Source organism: Caretta caretta, chromosome 1 (genome assembly GCF_965140235.1).
Source record: "Caretta caretta isolate rCarCar2 chromosome 1, rCarCar1.hap1, whole genome shotgun sequence".
In the NCBI taxonomy this organism is placed as follows: Eukaryota; Metazoa; Chordata; order Testudines; family Cheloniidae; genus Caretta; species Caretta caretta.
In genome coordinates this window covers 177,020,128-177,040,481 of record NC_134206.1, presented here as the reverse complement: position 1 = coordinate 177,040,481, position 20,354 = coordinate 177,020,128, and the positions used below count along the sequence as shown (strand labels likewise).

The following is a 20,354-nucleotide window of genomic DNA, read 5'->3' as shown; positions in this document are numbered from 1 at the left end:
TAATCTGGAACTTGCAAATGTAGTACCTATCTTTGTTCCCCTTTTTAAAGAAGACTTGATAAATTATGCACCAGTCAGCCTAACTTCGATACCTGGAAAGATACTGGAACAAATTATTAAACAATCCGTTTCTAAGCACGAAGAGAATAAGAGGGTTATAAGGAATAGCCAGCGTGTATTTGTCAAGAACAAATCATGCCAAACCAACCTAATTTCTTTCTCTGACAGGGTTACTGGCCTCTAGTGGATAGGAGGAAAGCAGTAGATGTGATACCTTGATTTTTAGTAAGGCTTTTGACCCAGTCTCGCATGACATTCTCGTAAGCAAACTAGGGAAACGTGTTTTAGATGAAATTACACAAGTTGGGTGCACAACTGGTTGAAAGGCCATATTCAAAGAGTAGTTATCAATGGCTTGCTGTCAAACAGAGAGGTTGTATCTAGTGGAGTCCCGCAGGGGGTCAGTCCTGGGTCTGATACTGTTCAGCATTTTCATTTATGACTTAGGTAATAGAGTGGGGAGAGTGCTTATAAAATTTGCACTATCACATTCTAGGATGCAATACAGACAGTGAGGGGTTATCACCACCTGCCCTGCAACCTTGGGTGCCTCATAGTGCTTTGCTGCTATTACTCCCAAACTTGGGCCCCTTACAAACAGCCAAAGAGCATGCAGGTCACACTCTGAGAATGTGTATAGCTGCAGCCTGCCAGTGACTTCTGTCACACACTGTCTTCCACCAGCCTTGGTTACCATTTGCATGGTGACCCCCCACACACTCCCAATTCCAGATACCTCTCCCCCCTACCCCTACCAAATGTGTTCTCCGCTATCCAGCCGTCTCCAGTTATTAGAGGTCCATTGCCCCTATTAGAGGTCATTGTACAACAGTTTACTACTTTGGTTGGAGACAATTCAGTTTAAACACAAAACTGGATTAGCTTTGATTTTAAAGAATAAAACAAGTTTATTTAACTACAAAGAGAGATTTTAAGTGGGTACAAGTATAAGGCATTAAAGTCAGAAATGGTTACAAGAGAAATAAAGATAAAACACTTTATAGTAACTCAAATTTAACAAACTAGAGTGTTCAAGGTGACATTCTGACCAAATGTTTCCAGCAACAGGCTGGAACTCCTCCCAAAATCCAAAGGCTGTTTTTTCTGTCTTCTCATGTGAAATAGTGAGATAGAGAGAGAGAATACTTAGGGTATTTTTGCCTCTCACTTTTATAGTCCCGTCACCCTTTGAAATGCGTTTTCATGAGGGTTACCTCTAGATAAAGTTCCTTCAGGCTATGGGGATGGAGACTTGGGGTCTCATGGTGAAGGAGGTTCTATGGTGTTCGCTAAAATGAAAATCAATCTGTTTCTGCCCCCCTTCGCTGCCAAAGAATTGCCACTTGACCAGTTATTATCAATCAACTTTGATGACCCTTGGCTAGATGTGTCAGCATGTCTTTTGTCTTCAAGAAACTGGTTTATCCAGTCCACAGAAATGTCTGGTAAACACATTTCAGTCATAACTTCAGCTTATGTTCATAACTGTACATATAATGTTGCTACACATGTTTCAGCACGATATTATTGACCAGCAAGCTAAGCTATTAGTTTTCAAATGATGTTTTACAAGGCATATTTTGTACAAAGACTATCACAATGGTGTGTACAGTGTGACTACAGGGATGCATTATTTGCAAATGACACCAAGCTGGGAGGGGTTGTAGACACTTTGGAGGGCAGGAGTAGAATTCAAAATGACCTTGAAAAATTAGACAGTTGGTCTGCAGTCAGCAAGATGAAATTCAATAAAGACAAGTGCAAAGTACTTCTCTTAGAAAAGAAAAATCAAATGCACAGCTGCAAATTGGGGAATAACTAGGCATTTGTGCTGCTGAAAAGTATCTGGGGGTTATAGCAGATCACAAATTGAATATGAGTCAACAATGTGGTGCAGCTGTAGAAAAGACTAATATCATTCCGGGTATATTAATAGGAATAGCATATATAAGATGCAGGAGGTAATTGTGCTGCTCTTCTCAGTGCTGGCAAGGTCTCAGCAGTCTCTGGTTCTGGGTGCCACACTTTAGGAACAATGTGGACAAATTGGAGAGAGTCCAGAGGGGAGCAACAAAAATAATAAAAGGTTTAGAAAATCTGACCTATGAAGAAAGATTTAAAAAGCTGGGCTTGTTTAGTCTTGTGAAAAGTGAACTGAGGGAACACCTGATACCATTTTTCAAATATGTTAAAGGATGCAATAAAGAGGTCTGTGATCAGTTGTTCTCCATGTTTACTAAAGGGTAAGACAAAAAAAGTAATGGGCTTACCCTGCAGCAAGGGAGATTTAGGTGAGGTATTAGGAAAAATTTTCTAACTGTAAGGGTGGTTGGTTAAGCTCTGTTATAGTCCTTCAAGGGAGGTTGTGGACTCCTCATCATAGGAGGTTTTTAACAAGTTAGGCAAACACCTGTCAGGGAGGGTCTAGGTTTACTTGGTCCTACCTCAGCACAGGAGGCTGGACTTAATGACCTCTCAAGGTCCCTTCCAGCTCTGCGTTTTTGATTCTCTGATCCTAACACATGACTGACTAGACGCTTAAATGACAAATGTTTATGCATAAAACCTTAATTGTTAATACCTCTCTCCTGCCAAGGTAAGAAATTTGAAAACACAGAAATGTTTGGCCAGTACCCACTCCAGGTTAATGGCTTTAAAGATCTGCATGAGTGCCTAGAAGCTGCCATGATTGAAGGGGAGATTGAATCTTTACATTCAGAAAATTCTGGAAAGTCTGGCCAGGAGGTGAGTTAAATGTTTGGTTCCTGTAGGGGCTAATAGTGCCTCTTTATGGTGATGTAAATCCAGGGCAAGATTATTAACCAAGAGTGCAGATCCCCAGAGAGCACTGTGCTGGTGATCACGCAGGCTGCTGCTGTAGTGGTGTAAGCCAAGCCTAAATCAAGCCTGTGTGGTATGCACTGTGTTTGTAAGGAGTGCAAATGGCTACTGCTCACCCGACAGATCAAATAGAAGGAGTCAATTCAGCATCGGGCCCTGGAGAAGCATATGGTGATGCAAAAAATTGCTGCATCTGCTATGTCATGCAGTCCTGAGTGAACACCATGTCTCCAGTGTGGCTGGAGATGTCCCTCTGCAGACTTATGGGTCCACCTTCATCTTTCTGAGATGGCATTGAGGGTCACATGACCATCATTTTTCACATGGGCTACCCTGCTTTTGCTAGAACACAGTTGCCAGAGTAGACAATTATAGTGGTGAAGTAACAGGCTGTAACAATGCTCATTTGCATAACCCCTCCCTGTCATAGTTGACTCAATCCTCATTTGCATACTGAATCACTGTATCATAGAGAACATGCACAGACTAAGCTGTGCTGGGTTCCTTTTGACTATTTAGGCAATGGATTTGGGTGCCTTGCTATTTGCTCCTGCAGATTTTAAGCTCCTGCATGACCTAATGAGCTGACATTTTTCAGGTAACAATTTTGGTCTGAATTTAGTGTACAGATGACACACATGTACAATGTTGTTCGTAGTACAATTATAAAAATGTGGTTTTTGCCAGGTATTGACATTTTTTTCTTTCTTCTGACAATTTATCATCTTCAGAAGAGTCTAACACACTACATAATGACTGCATATCTATCTAGTCTGGGACTAGCCTGTTTGCAATATGTTAGTAGAACTTAACTCTGACCTAAGATTTAAAAAAAAAAAAAAAAAGACAAGTCAACACTCCATTATTTGGGGTGGGCTGGATTATTTAGAAATTTATTTTTTATTTGAATAAATTAGGATGTAAATGTTTTCAATATGCAGGCAAAAGTAGAAGGGGATGAGATGATTCTTTTTTTGCATCCCCCATAATGGTTAAGCCACATTCTCTCAGTTTATGTATTTTCACTATCATGTCACACCTATCTCAAGAATGTGAAATCCTTCCTAAAAGGATTGTGTTGTCTCCTTAATTCAGATGTAGTCTTTCCTTTCGTGTAAATATGTTACAATAACAAAACATTATTTCCTTTAAAGTGGTGTCAAAATATACATTAGCTTTTAATTACAAAGCATAACAGCATAATAAAAGCATTCTCCAATTTGTAGCTGTCATTTCTGTCAGAGTGTGGGGGAGTCAGGGCCCTGCACCCCACTCTTCCTGCGATTCACCATGACTCTCAGCCAGCCAGTAAAACGGAAAGTTTAATGTATGATAGGAACACAGTCCCAAACAGAGCTTGTTGGTACAACCAGGACCCCGCATTCAGGTCCTTATGCGGGGCAGGGAGTTTAGACCCCAGCCTTGGGGTTCCCTCCATTTCCCCAGTCCTCTCCCAACTCAAAACCCCCTCCAGCTGTCTCACCCAGCCTCCCCCTGGCTCCTCCTTCAGCCTTTGTCCAGCTTCCCAGCAAAAGGTGTTGCCTCACCCAAACCCCCCTCCTGGCTCAGGTTACATGCTCAGGTATCGTCCCTCCAATGAAGCCATCCCCTGCTATCCCATCCCCAATGCAGACAGTCCCAGTAAAACTCCCCTGCGACATTCCCAGGTCAATCTGCCACACTCCCTGCTCCGTCACAATTTCCAATTGGCTAATACTGTCAAAAGTTTTAAAATTTCTCTTCTGCACTTAATCCTTTTACTTTCAGCTGCTGTTTGTTTCACCTTTGCCTACAGATCCCACATTCGTGCTGTTTTCTTTTCGGATGACATTTTCTGTTTGTGCAGGTGACCAGAATAAAAAAATAAAACAAATACAACTTCAGCATAAATTCAACATTTTTATGATAAGGCTGTAGGGTAACACCTTTCCTGAAGCAGACAAACATACAAACAAAGACTTGGCTAAAGTATCTCGGTGCAATATGAAGCACAATTTTTTTATGAAAGTCAGTCTGCTTTTTGTGTGTGGTGAACACAGTGGACACCACACCTTTAAGATTGTGTATACGTGCACACGGGCATGCGCACACAGTTGAAATGGAGCAGTTTAATTATAATCTGTTAGTTACAAATTCCACGGTTCAGTGGTTTTTGAAACCGACTATATGAATGTTGACAAATTGTAGAAAACAGAGAAGAATGTTCTTGATTGTCCGTCTTTGCATCTTGTAAAGTTAAGACATTGGATTTTAATTTCTACATGAAGGCAGAAGCAAAAACAGCCATGTAGCATATTCTAAAGAATTGTTGACAGTGGTAAAACCAGAAAGACGATATCCAAGTCTCAGCAAAGAAGAATATTGCTGCACAATTACCAATCTAAGATGACAGCAGATGTACAGTAAATTAGTCCTAGTTCCCATGGACGGTATTAAATATTAAAAATAGCCAAGAAATCTTTAAGGTGTTGGAAATATTGCAGACGGCTGAATTTCTCATAGCTTTAACAAAGGACATAGCACTTCAGAAAAAAACCTCAGGTTGCCATTTGCCATTGGTGATGTAAGGAAACAAAACTTGGCTGCCATAAGAGCCTGGAAGGTCACTAAACTTATATGGTTACAAACACTGGCAATTCATATCCACTCTCAAAGTGATGGCAGGTTTTAATTCTGTACTAAACTGATGGGATGTGAAAGATACTGAGAACTCTGGTTTACCTTGTGTGTTCCACCCAGGTAATCCTGTTGGTAACAACTGGGCTCTAATGATCTCAAGTTTGAATAGAAACAGTCAGTCTTACTTAAACTAAAGATGAAAGGTGGGGGAACCATACAAAGTTGACACTGATCCATTGTCGAAATCTTTTTTTTTTTTTTTACCCACGGGGTTGGAATCATTTTTGTAACTGTATGACCAAACAATTGCAGTATGGTTGAAAAGAATTTACTGTGTGCTGCTTTTGTTTGTTTTTTCAGCACTGGTTCACTGAACTTCCTCCTGTCTTAACTTTTGAGCTCTCAAGATTTGAGTTTAATCAGGCTTTGGGAAGGCCAGAGAAGATCCACAACAAATTAGAATTTCCTCCAATTTTATATCTGGACAGGTACGGTATAATGTAGTCATCAGTATCTTAAAGTGTGTTTACAGATTAAATCACACAGAATTGGTTAAACTGCCAGTTTTTCTTACACTGGGTTAACTCATAGTAATCATAGAACTGGAAGGGACCTCAAGAGGTCACCTAGTCCAGTCCCCTGCACTTGTGCAGGACTGATTATCTAGACCAGTAGTGGGCAACCTGCCGCCCGTCAGGATAATGCGGTGGCGGGCCGCGAGGCAGTCTGTGTTGACGATCCGCTGGCCGCCACTTCCCGCAGCTCCCATTGGCCGGGAATGGCAAAGCATGGTCACTGGGAGCTGCGGGCGGCCGTGCCTGCGGACAGTCAATGTAAACACTGTCTCACAGCCTGCCAGCGGATTACCCTGATGCCCACCACTGATCTAGACCATTCCTGACAGGTGTTTGTCTAACCTGCTCTTAAAAATCTCCAATGATGGAGATTCCACAGTCTCCCTAGGCAATTTATTCCAGTGCTTAACCACCCTGACAGGGAGTTTTTCCTAATGTCCAACCTAAACCTCCCTTGCTGCAATTTAACTCCATTGTAATGTTACATTGTAAAGAGCATTGCTTAATTGTTAATGGTTTGTAATAATCATTTTAGTAGGTTCATGCAACTGACAAAAATTGTAGGTATGTTGCTATTTATATTACTGAAACACACTCCATGCTACAGCTTTTGACCCAGCTTATAACTAGTTACTTAAATGATTAGTCTGAACAGTGTTATTCCATAGTGTTTCAAATACTATTTCCCCAATGTTTAAGATGTGCACATGGAATACGTTACTGCACAGACTGTTAAGCCAGTTAGGAGCATTTGAGGGTTATGTCCACACTGCTGAAAAAAGGGTGCTGTACTAGTTTACAGAGTGCAGGGTGAAATACTGTTAGCTGATGAGGATGTGGTATAAACCAACCATGGTTGTGAGGACAGACCATTTTCATGAGTCACTATGAGTAACTATCAAAAAGCATGTTGAGAAGTAGTTACGATATATTTGTATTTGTTGTGTGGACAGAGTTTTAGAGCTTGGGAATCAGACTTTTCTGAAAGTTTTATAATGCCAAATATGATGCCAAAGATTAGCATAAGCTTGTATTTTGTATAAGTAATTCAAGTCAGAATGAAATTAATTAAAAATATTCTTCTGATTAATAGTGGACAAACAAATGTAAATGTCTTAAGCCTGTTCCACGTTTAATTTAGGTGGATATAGGTTCTTAAGGCTATGAAAAATACATACTCCTGAATGCTATGGTTAATCCAACTAGACCTCCGGTGAGCACATGGGTAGGTTGATGGAAGAATTGTTCTGTTGACGTTTGAGCTACCTTTGCTCAAAGAGGTAAATTAACTACATTGACGGAAAAAAACCCTTCTGATGATGTAGGAAGTGCCTATGCTACGGTGAGGCAGTAGTGTAGCTGCAATGCTGAAGCTATGCTGTTGTAGGGCCTATGGTGTAGACATGGCCTTATCATTAGTCTCTTCTTTTACATGTGTGTTTTAATGCATCGTAAGTGGACAAAAAATGATTTTAGTGAATCAAACTCAGTTGTTAGTGAATGTGCATGACAGTTAATAGAGTTCAGTGTCACTACTGAAATGCAGAAGGGTGATTCCTTGTCTACCATTTTGTTTTCACAGATACATGCACAAAAACAGAGAAATTACAAGAATTAAACGGGATGAGATCAAGAGACTTAAAGAGTATCTCACAGTGTTACAGCAGAGATTAGAACGGTACTACAGATGATTTTTCCAAACATAAGTGCAAGTGACATTGAATTGTAGGCTGTATAGATCAGAATAATTCATGGTCTTTTATATATAATTAAGTGTTCCGAAGTTTCTCTTAGACCTTTGTTCCATTCCACTTGCAACTTTTGTGGAATGTTTATTTAAGCAAAATAATTAAATGCATGGAATTTATTATGGCAGGTTTATTTTACTTAATTGTAGTCTGCCAAAAATTCCATTTTGTATGAGTGCCATGATATTTATACATTTCTATGGTTAACAGATATTTAAGCTATGGTTCTGGTCCTAAACGATTCCCCCTGGTAGATGTCCTACAGTACGCATTGGAGTTTGCATCAAGTAAACCTGTCTGCACTTCTCCAATTGATGATATTGATGCTAGTGCTCCCCCTAGTGGTACTGTAACAACACAGACGATACCAAGGTAAAAATGAGATCTCATTTGTGTGCGTTCTTTGTTTAGCGTTTCTGGTTTTAGGTGTTTGTTTTTAGGCAAATTATGGATCACTTTTAAGGAATGAAGTTTGCCTCCAGTATGAGGAATGACTAGGAGGAGGGAGAGGAGTTGTTTTTTTTAATATTTTTGTCCAATAATAGTAAAAATGAGCCCTCTTAAAAGCCAGAGCTCCTAACTAATATGGGAAGTTCTAGGATTTGCTCCTCCTCCTCATGAATATTTTTCAGTAATAACAAAAATACTCAATATATAGTATTTTTGTTATGTATTTATAAAAACCTATTCTCAAATTTTGTTTTGGTGAAGATTTGTCAATTTTAAACTAAAACCAGAAGCCATATTGCTGTGTACTGTGAATTATCTATAAGAAAAATTTATCTTAGTGATAGAATTATGTGACCCTATGAGCTTATCTGTTCTGTTAATGTCTGATTCTAGTTATAAAACTTAAACTTTCCTAAAAACTGAATTATTATAGTTTGAGTGACAGTTGCAATTCTAAAATGAATACAAGATTTTATAGGTGTATAAATTATACATCACTGGAAAAATATATCATCAGAATCCATATGCGTGTGTTGAATGGCTCCAAGTGTTGCTTTAATCCAGCAATGATCTGCATTTCTAAATTTCAGTCATATGCTATTTGCTCTTCTTGTGCTTCATTACTTAAAATTGCTGTTTGATCATGTTGGTTTAGATAAGTGTCGGAATACCATGCTGACAGAGGTCAAATTCTGCCCTTATTTCCACCCCATTGAAGTAAATGGATTTGAGAGATTTGCAGATGAGAATCGAACATGGCACTGTGACAATGAATCAGTGCTTTCATACCAACCGATTCATTGGGATAGTAGGTCCCAATCCAGCAAAGCAACTAAAGACTTGCGTAACTTGCGAGTATCCCTGCTGAAGTAAATGGATCAAAAGTTTTCTTTTAAAAAGTGCTGAAGTGCTTTGCTGGTACTGCTCTGATCATCATGAATATAGAAACTTCCTATTAATAAAATAGGTGACAGACTCCAGCAAGGGAACACTGTTTGCCTGAATTACACTACAGAAAGTGCTTTGCTGTTTAAAATTGTGCTGTGTACTGAGATCATTTTGTGAGAAGAGAGTATTGTGACTTTTAGGCCCATATGTTAGAAACATTAAAAACACAAATCAGATTAGCATACCTTCAACTATAAGCGTTCCCTGAGTTCTCCAAATCACAATATACTCCAGTCAATCTCAAATAACCTCATGAGGCATAATCCCAAGTAAATAGATCTGTTTTGCAATGAAGGTGAACTAATTTGGGCTCTGTCATATGTACAAATCTGGAAACTAAGCACAAATTTTTTAGCCGACGCCGAAATGGGGAGGCATAAGGGCAAAAGTGGTCTCTGGGGCTGTGTATAAACTTGGTTGTTTTTCCCACCATTGCTACCAAAGGACATAGTAGTAGTTACTCCTGGTGTAATTCTGTGCCAAAAAATTCAAAGTTCTGTCCACAACATTTTAAAATTCTACCTTATTTTGCATATCTTACTTCTCAAAATAACACAATATAATCACACCAGTTTCAATTATTTTGGTAATTTATTTCAAAGTACCCGTCAGCACATATATCTGTAACAATACACACAACAAAAAAGATTCAGGAAATGTTTTTTGACAAATGGATTCCTTACTAGGCTTATTAATCCAAAACTGAGTAATAATTCATTTAAACTACAATACTGAACCGTATTTCCCACCCCTCTCAAAAGCAATGCAAAGCCTTGGGGAAGTCAGGGGTAACAGAGGAGCTGAGGGAGAGGGAAGTAATGGCTGGGCAGGAGCTTGGAGGGTTATTGGATATGGGTGGGAGAAGTATGGAACAGTTTGGGGGTTTTTTGCATGGGAGGGATTGTTTGGGAGTAGGGGAGCTTCCCCCAGACAGACACTGGCTGACCCCCTAGCTTCTCCCATTCAGTCAGGCACATCTGCCCCGTCCCCATCTATCCCTGCACGCCCTCTCACCTCATCCCCATGTGTCCCTTCAGTCCCATTCAGCCACCCTCTCTCATCCTATACCTATGTGGCCCTCACCCCCCACTGCCATTCAGCCCCTGCCTCAATGCTATCACCCCACTAGCTCGTGTGCCCCTTCCCCAGTCTGTCATCCCGTGTCGTTCCCCCCCCACCACCACCACCACTAGCCCTTCTCGTCCCCAGTCTGTGACCTCCCAGCAACCCAGTGTGCCCTGTTCTCTCCGTCCTCCCATATCTTATGCCTCCTCGCCTGGCCCCATGGGCATGGTGCTGTGAGGAAAGTAGCCTCTGCCCACTCCCTCTCTGCAGCTGCCTGCTCAGGCCCTGAGCTGGCTGACCTCTCTTCTGGTACCACAGCAGCCCTTGCTGGGAGAAAGGTGTAATTGCAGCGTCTCCCCAGCAGAATGTATTATTCTGTGCGGGGAGGAATCTGCAGGGAACATGGATTCTTCATGTGCGCAGTGGTGCAGAATTCCCCTAGGAGTAAATAGCAGCAGTGTTAACGCAGATGTTTACCCTTGTCACAGGAGCTTGTGCTCACTAGAGCTCCCATTGTTGCTCGCACTGTTGGATTAATACCAGTTTAGCAATGGTGGAAATCCGAAGAAAAAGTCTACTGTGGACAAGATGTAAGGAAACCAGTACTTAATTTGTGGACTGTATTGCTTTAACTTGATAACTGTTAGCTTTAAAGTGTTTAAAATTGCTCAGATTAAAAAACAAAAATGATTAGGGATTGGTTGGTTTATATTTCAGCTACAAGTGTCTGTGAAGTCAATTTCTGTATAGCTTGTATATAGGAAGTTTGAAGTCTCTTGTTTCATATTTTAAATAAATACAGCACAACAGAACAACAGGGGCCTTCATCTTCAGAGATACCAAGTACATCACCTGTCCAAAGATCAGTAATACACAAACCATTCACACAGTCCCGAATTCCTCCAGACCTGCCAATGCATCCAGCACCAAGACACATAACGGAAGAAGAGCTTTCAGTGTTAGAGGGCTGTTTACATCGTTGGAGGACTGAAGTAGAAAATGACACTAGAGGTACTCTGAGAAAGTAGAGACTACAGTTGCTTTTGAAAAGGGTTACTGAAAATGTTTTGCTTCTGGAGGAAGAAAATAAGTGTGTTTGACTTCAATCATTTTTCCTAATTCTTACTGAATTTACATTTGTCTTCAACAGAGAGATGAAGGAAAAACATCTATTAACAAAAATATCAGTTTGTCTCAGATGGTAAAGCATTGACGTCTAGCCCCAAACCTTGCCTTTTCACATTGGAATTGGGCTTGTACCCTATGCAGGCTTTGCTGTGCTGTGTGATATGGAGGGATGGGAGGGGAAGAGAAGTGGTACTTGCACTGGTAGATTTTTCCATCATTGTCCTGTAGCTGTCAGTGTGACAGGCAGTTTAAAGAGTTATGCCAGCTTGTGACTGGGCCTTTTGTGGGTGCACAACCTGGGACATCTCTTGGGACTCTTTTGGGAGAGCGCAGTGAGCTTCTTTGCAAAAGCTACTTACAGTTGCAGGGCCTTTGTTTGGGAGAGTGCATGGATTGCTCCCTTGGTGTGGGGCACAAGGAAGGGCACTAACTGTTCAAACAAGGGCAGGAACAAAGTAAAGCCACTTTCTTGCCCATAGAGAGCGCCTGGTATCTGATGAGGAGCAGGCTGCATTGTCCCTGGGATTGTGGCATTTGTATTCAGTTCTGAGAAACCAGTGTCTGGCATGTGAGTGGTTAACATTAATTTTTAAATAAGATTAGAAATATTTATCCTTATTTGAGCCTTGGAAAAAGTGAAGATGTAGCATATTGTAGAAGCATATAGATAACTCATAGTGGTGGCATAGAAGGATATGACTTTTTTCTTATTCCCTTAGACTTGCAGGAAAGCATATCTAGAATACATCGGACAATTGAATTGATGTACTCTGACAAATCAATGGTCCAGGTAAGTAAAATGTCCACATGAGATCATAAGAAAAAATAGATCATTTTAATCTTTTTAATGAAAGATGTTTCTTTAAGTCAGTTTTTTAAAAAAAAAAAAAAGCAGTGTATAATGTGTTGAGGTCCTTAATCAGAAGATCAGAGAGTTTTGTAGACCCTAAATACACACCACTAAGTCAAAGAATAATTCTGTAATACCTATTTTACAGGGAAGTCAGGTGTTAGAAATGAAGTGACTTAACCAATGTTGTGATACAAATGTGTGGCAAAACCCAGAATACCTGATTCTATGCAGCTGTGTTGACTGTAATTTTAGCATTGCATAATAGAAGCTATTTAGGCTGTTGAGTGAGGTACTTCCAATTAAGATAAGAGACCATTTTAAAAAGAGGAAAAAATATTTGAATAAAAATACAGGAAACCTATTTCCTATATGTTTATATTTCATCTTCATTTCTTATTCATTTTACTTTGAAAGTTCTACAATATGACTCAGAATTTCACCTCTATTTAACACTTGATTAAACACCCCTTAACTACAGGTATTTGGAACTACCTATATAAATCCATATTAAGCAAGAGTTATTTTAATTCTATCCTGATTAAGCATCAGTCAGTCTTTTTACTATCATGCTAAACCATTTTCTTGGGGGACAAAGCTTGTTAAGTAATATATTTTGTACTGTGATCAGCAATATTAAGCCATCATAATATATAGTCGTGGCTCCTTCAGTAGTCTTGTATCCAATTAATCCTCTTTCCATGTGTGTGTTTTTTGGGTTTTTTATGTGTGGTTTTTAACTATTAACATTGGTACCTATTTGTGGGTATGGCAAATTACAGACATAAGACCATGCTTCCAGGCTCCAAAGAGCTTACAGGCAAAATTCAAGGTAAATGTACCAAAGTTAGGAAAGGAAAAGGAGGGATGAGGTCTACAACTGAAGAATTATCTGTCCATCATTTCTTTTGTCGCAACAAGGAAGAGATGAAAATTTATTTGATCCAGTTTACGAGAAGGGCCTATAGGTGACGGGGGAGTGCTTCATGAGCATCCTTCTGCTAGTCTTATGGAAGCCCTCTTGTGGTGTTTGGTGGAGGGCAGCCACCAAGGTGCAGAAGGGATTGTGACAAAGTTCCGCCTTGGTGGGTCTTGCGCTTTTTGGCAGATTTGCTCACCTCAGAGGTTCACAGCAGCTCTCAGTTTGGCTGCTCTGCTAGAGGCTCAAACCTGCTGTTCATTAAGCTAACCTCATCCCTGGCCAGCATGGGGGAAACGTAGAACAATCTCCTCAGTCTCTGTTGTCCCACCTAGTGGGTCAGGGACAGTCCGGATCCAGATTAGACCTTCCCTTCTGGTGTTGCTCACAGACGAGGTCAACTCCTCCTGTGTCCAATCAGGAGTTGGGAGGATGGGGGGAAGCTGGGCCTGCCCTCTACACCGGGTTCCAGCCCAGGGCCCTGTGGATAGCAGCTGTCTACAATGTCTCCTGTATCAGCTGCATGACAGCTACAACTCCCTGGGCTATTTCCCCCTGGCTTCTCCCTAGCACCGTCTTTATCCTCACCACAGGATCTTCCTCGTGAAGCCTGATCACGTTTGTACTCCTCAGTCCTCCAGCAGCACGCCTCCTCAGTCCCTGCCCCTTGCATGCCCTCCACTAACTGATGGGAGGTCCCTTTTAAACTAGTCCTGATTAGTCTGCTTGCTATAATGCATTCTAGTATGTTCTTAATTGGCTCCAAATGTCTTAAGTAGCTTGCCTTAATTGGTTCTAGCAGGTTCCTGATTGCTCTAATGCAGCCCCTGCTCTGGTCAGTCAGGGAACAGCAACCTGCTTCTCCGGTGGCCAGTAGATTGGCCCTTGACTCCTCTCCTACAGCCCTCTGGCCTGGAGGGAGGCAGGAGGCTGCTTCTTCAGCTGCTGCTAGGCCTTGGGCTCTCACTGCTGCTACTCCAGCTACTCCCCTAGCTGGCCAAACAACCCTCCACTTCTCTGCTACCAGGCTGCTGAACCGCACACACACACACCCCGCTCCCAGTTGTTGCTGCTCCTGCTGCAGCCCTTGCGAGGGGCCTGCTGGCCCACTCCCCAGAGGAGGGGAGTGAGGGGCCCCAGCTGTTGCTACTGCTGCTGTGGACACCACCACCACCTGCGAGGGGTCCTTCCTGCCTGGCCACCAAACTCACTGCTGGAGCCTTGAGGAGGAAGAAGAGGACCATCTGCTGCTGGGGGAGTGCGCAGAGACTCTGCAGACCACTGTGGAGGGGGCCTTCAAGGACTGAGTAATTTTCAAACTCTGCTCTTGTGGTGGGGGTCTTGACTGTGTTTGTGGGATCACGCGGGGGTGTGGCGTGGAGCCTGCCCCCTTGTCCATCTATGTCTCCCCCCCACCCTCACCACCATCACTGTCCCCTCCACCACCCCCACTGGCTGCTTACCATCTGCCTCAGCTGCTTACCTGGCTTGCTGTGCCCTTTTGCCACCATTTGGGCCTGAAGCAGCAGCCAGCATAAACTGACTTTCTTTTGCAAGCACAAGTGGGCGCACGTGCCTCCGCCTCTCCCCCCCCCACCACCCTGGACTGACATCCTACCCACCCCTGCAGCTGTCTCTCTCCCTCTCACCTCACAGCCCTTTGCCCCAGCCCCTCAGCTTGTTTGTTTGCCTTTTCCCTCTGCAGTTTTGCTTGCTTGTTTGTTTGCCCCGCCCCAGCCGCTAAAGCTAGCCCCTTAGTTTCCCTGTCCTACCCCCAGCCTGGTTGCTCCCTGCCCTGCACAGTGGTTCCTCTGCCCTGACTGGCCCTTTGCTCTGTGCACCCATGCCCCCTCCCGTGCGCTTGTGCCCCTCCCCTGTTTCAGTTTGAACCCCTGTCTCACTGCACTCCTCCCAGTGCTATTATAGCCCCCCATCCCCTAGCGCAGCTATAGGAGCCCGAATCCCATCCTGATGTCAGCCTGCTGCCACTCAGCTCGCTGCCGGTCTGGGGTTCCGTCCACCGGCTCCTGCCAGCCAAGGTCCCGGCTGCCAGCCCCGCTCATCCCACTGCTGGTCTGGGATCCCGGCCCTACCCACGTAGAGTGGGTACCTACCTTCTCCCTGGTTCTAGCCCATTCTCTTCCTCTCTCTCTCTGCACTGAGCTGTGGGTGGGAGTGCGCTGAGCACAGGGCTGGGGGTGAAGGAGCAGGCTGGGGGTTGGGGTTTAGGGTCTGGCCAGGAGCTAGAATGAGGGAGGGGGCTCAGGGTTGGGGCAGGAGGTTTGGGTGTGGAGTGCTTACCTGGGCAGCTCCCATTTGGTGCGAGGGGTGCAGGAGCTCCCGTTTGGTGCTCAGGGCGGGGGTGAGAATGTGGGGGGTGCAAGAGTCAGGGCATAGGGAGGCTGGGTATGTGTGGGGGGTGCAGGAGTCAGGGCATGGGGTGTGGGGGGGTGCTTGAGTAAAGGCTGGGGTCGTGGGGGGTGCAGGGAGCAGGGCAGGAGACTGGGGGGGTGAGGGGTGCCGGGATCAGGGCAGAGGGCTGGGGGGGAGTGTGTATGTGAGGACGGTGCAGGAGTCAGGGCAGAGGGCTGGGGGCATGTGAGGGGGGGTGCTGGAGTCTGGGTATGGGGTGTGGGGGGTGCTGGAGTCGAAGCTGGGGTTGTGGGGGGTGCAGGGATCAGGGCAGAGGGATGGGGCTGTATGGGGGGTGCAGAGGTCAGGGCAGAGGGTTGGGTGTGCGTGAGGGGGTGCAGGAGTCAAGGTGGGGGGCTGGGTGTGTGTGAGGGGGTGCAGGAGTCAAGGTGGGGGGCTGGGTGTGTGTAAGGGGGTGCAGGAGTCAAGGTAGAGGGCTGGGTGTGTGTGAGGGGGTGCAGGAGTCGGCATGGGAGGCTGGGTGTGTGTGAGGGGCTGCAGGGGTCAGGGCAGAGAGTTGGGAGGGGGTCAGGGCAGAGGGCTGGGGGTGTGGGTGTGGGCTAGGGTTGTGGGGGTGCTCCCAGCCCCCTGCCCAGAGCAGCTTATGGCAGGGGATTGGAGGGGATATGCCCTGATTCCACCCCTCCTCCCTGGGGCAGCGAGTGCGCTGCAGCTCCGCTTCTCCCCCTCCCTTGCAAGGGCCATCAGCTGATCAGCGGCAGGGAGAGAGAGGAGGAGGGGCAGGCACCCAGCATGGTGGGGAAAGGGGGGACCTTGCCTGCCCTGCAGCAGCCGGCAGGACCAAGCTTCTTCACCCTACATGTGCGGTGGGGTGGGGGGCGGAGAAGAGCGGGCCGGGGCTGGCAGGATTTTTAATGGCATGCTGCTGCCTGCCGGGGTCCCGGCCTGGGTTCAGCAGTGGGCTGAGCGGGGGCCGGCAGCTGGGACCCGGCAGGCAGCAGCGTGCCATTAAAAATCGGTTTGTGTGCAGTCTTTGGCATGCGTGCCATAGGTTGCCGACCCCTGCTTTAAGGGAACTGTGTTATTGAGTAACCAGTGAGGTATTTTAGAAGTTAATTTGGGCTGGCTTGGTAAATCTAAATATTGGAATATCCACCAGCTTTGGGGATTGCCCCATTCTTTGCAGTTCACCCTAACTGAGTGACCCCTGGGCCTCCGATCACAACATTGTTATGTATAAAGGGAGTCACGTAAGAGAGCTTGGGCAGGGCAATAGTGCAAGAGCTTCTGTTTTCAAGAAGCCGCGCTGAGTAGAAGAATATCCGCTTGACAGAGGCAGCTTGCTAGTATAATGCTTCTAAAAATATGAGGAGGAAAAAAATAAAGGCCCCCTATTAACAGGGGGGCCTAATTTAAGCATTCTTCTAATTTTAAAAAATATGGAGTGGCATTCATATTAGCAAGATGCCCTATTGATAGGAGAAAGCAAACCATCATAGACATAAAATGTGAGTCAGCCCGTATGTGGAATGTGACATGGGAAGAAAACCAGTTCCTTATAGTGCATTATACTGAATGTATCATTAATTTAATATCTTCTTAGGTATTAGCTAATAGCTAATTAGAGTTAGGGAAGTGCTAGATAAATAACTTAACAGAGCCTAGGGAAATTCAAGGATGTGTATCTGAGATAGACACATTAAAAAATGTGTTCCTCAAGTGAGTTTTCCTAATATACCGTATAGTTTTGAGAGGGTACCCTAGAACGGACACACCACTTACTCTGTACTACTTAAGTAATTTTTGCTTTCTCCTCCACACTGGTACTTATGGAATTGCTGATTGATGTCTTCCCTGTTTGTTTACTTTAGGAAAACATAGCAAATCAACTGTGTTCCTTCCAATAAGAGCTATTCAATCAACTTACATTTTTCCTAGAGGTACATTAAAGCTTTAGTACAGTGTTTGTAATAAATATTGGCAGCTCAGTGCTGATATTCAGACTTTCCAGCAGACCTACCTAGATAGTGTCCCTTAAAGTTCCTCCTCACAGGCAGGATTTGTTAAGGTCTGCGATATAACAAAGAGGATACATGCTGCAGGTCATCTAGCAGTAACATTTGGTAATTTGAAGGCTCACTGCTAAGTGCAACTATTAATTTTTTGGGACTGTAAGTTAGTTAGCAGTAAAGGCACCTAAGCTTCTAAGAAGGTCTTCAGATGTCCAAACGCAATTCCAAATAAACTGTGGTTTGTTGACTTCTGTGTGACATGAAGAAACACCTACCTGGTCATTCACTTCTAGATGGCTACAATTTATTAGCCAACAAGCATTACATTGGAGCAAGGAGGATAATTTGGTGAAAAAGAGTAAAAAGGTTCTTATAGTCAAGACCCAGCCAATATATTGGGGCTCAGGTGTCATTTTATTTCCTTGAAAATATGTAATTCCATATCCAAGGAAGATGAAGATGCCACATTGATTTGTTGGTACCTGATGTGCCACTACACCCATTGCTTAATCTAAAGCAGCGGTGTGTGCATCAAAGGTTTAAAATGATAACTTGAGGTTCTGGAGGCTGCACAGATACCCAACCAGCTTAGTATCATATTCTGGGAGTAGGGGTTGCCCCACAACACTGCTTTTCTTCGGAGCTGTCCTGACACAGTGAGGAGGAGGCTGATCTTTATAGTTGATTCAGCTGCCAACTTTTGAGTCTGGGCTATGGGAGTATAAAGGCATTTTGTTTTTCTTTTGTAGACTGCTTATGTGAGGGTACTTTTATAATAATCTTTTATTATTAATAGCGAGTTTCCAGTTGCTACAATCATTCCTTTTTAGGTCATAGTTCGAGGTTTGAGAGATTTCTGGATTCCATAAAACCAATTTCCTTGGAAGGATGGAACTGTGGTATTTGTTTTCTGTTTTGATAACCAGTGAACGTTGTAATATATACTCTGACTATATAAAAAACAAGACTTCTGAAACATTACATTAAAGCTAAAAATCGTATGGGGAAACTGCAGTGGTCTGTAAAGCCCTAGCAAAATGATCTTGTGACATTTATAGCTTAAATTCCTTTCTTGCCTTACCACCTTGACCAGGAAAGCCAAATAAATGGATTTATCAAAAGTTAATTGACATTTCTTCAAACTATATGAATACATGCCTTGTGAAACTAGAAATCTAAGTTTGTAATGGTCCTTTATTCCTATGGGAGTTCATTCCTCAGTGTTGGACTGTCCCCTGAGAAAGTTGCTGCACAGGTGAACTTTATCTTTACTGTAGAAAGCTGCCTTGTCTAAGTGGAGTTGTCAGTCATGCTCTTCATCCTGGCGCTTTAGGTGATCTTTTAGATATCGTTGTCCCAGGCCATTGAGTGTCTTGAAGGTAGGGACTAAGACCTTGGACTTTTGGCATAATATTCTTTATGGGATGGCCGTGTAGAGAGTGGAAGAGAGGTTTCATGGGCTCATGGTAGTAGTCATGTTGCCGAGCAGACATATTGCAATATTCTGTGCTTGACAGTTTCGTAAAGGGTGATGTCTTCATTGCTCAGATGGGTTACGTTGCTGTAGTCCAGATAGGAGATGCATAACTGAGGCCAGGTCATTGGGCTCCAGATTGGGATTAAGTTTTCTAGACAGGCAGAGATAGTAGAAAGCATTACTTGTAGACACTGCTACATGAGAGTTTACTGTCAGTGAGAGTGCTCCCGGATCTCTTAAACTAGAATCTGAATTGAATTGACCGTGTGTGCATGTGCGTACGCATCTTCAACCACAGGAGACTGCAACATGGATGCAAACTTCAAAATGCTTTCCTCTTTCCACCACCATAATCTCTGTCTTGCTTGGGTTCGACCTCAGTTGTCTGTTGTTCACCCATTAGCTGATCTTGTCCAAGGCCTGGACTATTGTGGTGCTAATAGTGTGGTAATGTGGGATTCAGGAAAGGTAGAGCTGTGTATCTGAATTTTCTGGTACTTGAGTCTGTCGTCTTACCAGTTCACTTAATGGCTACATATATATGTTGAATGGGATAGTAGAGAGAAGATTTCTCAAATTGGGCACCCAAAATCTCTAGTCATATCTGAAAATCTCGGTCATTCATGCTTTTTCAATTATCAGGATTACTCCATTCCATTCTCCTTCATTATTTCTTCCACTACGTCAGTGTTTTTATGCTGCTTTGTTAGCTCAGTGTGATGCAGGGAGGAAACAAGAGGGTGATAGGGGGGTGGGTACACAATTTTGAAAGTTTCCCTTCCTGGGGATGCCTCTCTTGTTACACACATTGGTAGTTACCACATGAAAGTTTAATGCTAATTACATACTTTGTGTGTTGCTGTGTACCATTAATCGCTTCTTGATATAATGGTTTATTGTGAGATACAGCTACTGGTACAGAATTCAGTTGTTAGCACTATACATCTCTCTCTTCATGGAAGGCTGCAATTAACATTCCTTGATCAGACTAAACCGTTCTGGCAGCTAGTTTGGCAGCAATAAAGAGGGATTGAAGTTAACCCAATTAGCACAATTTTATTTAAAACTCAATTAAAACTTCAGTCCCAATGGGTTGTACTGTGCTATGCTTGTGGTGGGGAATGTCATCAGAAAGGCGTACAGAGGCTCCCCCCTCCCCCCCAGCCCCATTCGTCTTTCTAATTAATCTGCATACCCATATTCCTTTTAAAAAATGCTACCAAACCAGTTTGGTAACTCAGCTGTATTTGAACAATGTTACCCACCCAGGACACTCATTTCACAGGACT

At 43.5% G+C, this 20,354-nt stretch overlaps 1 protein-coding gene across 4 annotated transcripts in view; it reads left to right on the top strand.

Moving 5' to 3' along the window:
- Nucleotides 1-20,354, top strand: part of USP25 (ubiquitin specific peptidase 25) — a 147,029-nt gene that overhangs the window by 91,309 nt on the left and 35,366 nt on the right. For all 4 annotated transcript variants that reach the window (XM_048868480.2, XM_048868485.2, XM_048868491.2 and 1 more), the window contains exons 10-15: nt 2,657-2,805; nt 5,881-6,008; nt 7,678-7,773; nt 8,054-8,215; nt 11,109-11,317; nt 12,154-12,224. In XM_048868480.2, the coding sequence (XP_048724437.2) occupies nt 2,657-2,805; nt 5,881-6,008; nt 7,678-7,773; nt 8,054-8,215; nt 11,109-11,317; nt 12,154-12,224 (815 nt within the window). The remainder of the gene's footprint in view (nt 1-2,656; nt 2,806-5,880; nt 6,009-7,677; nt 7,774-8,053; nt 8,216-11,108; nt 11,318-12,153; nt 12,225-20,354) is intronic.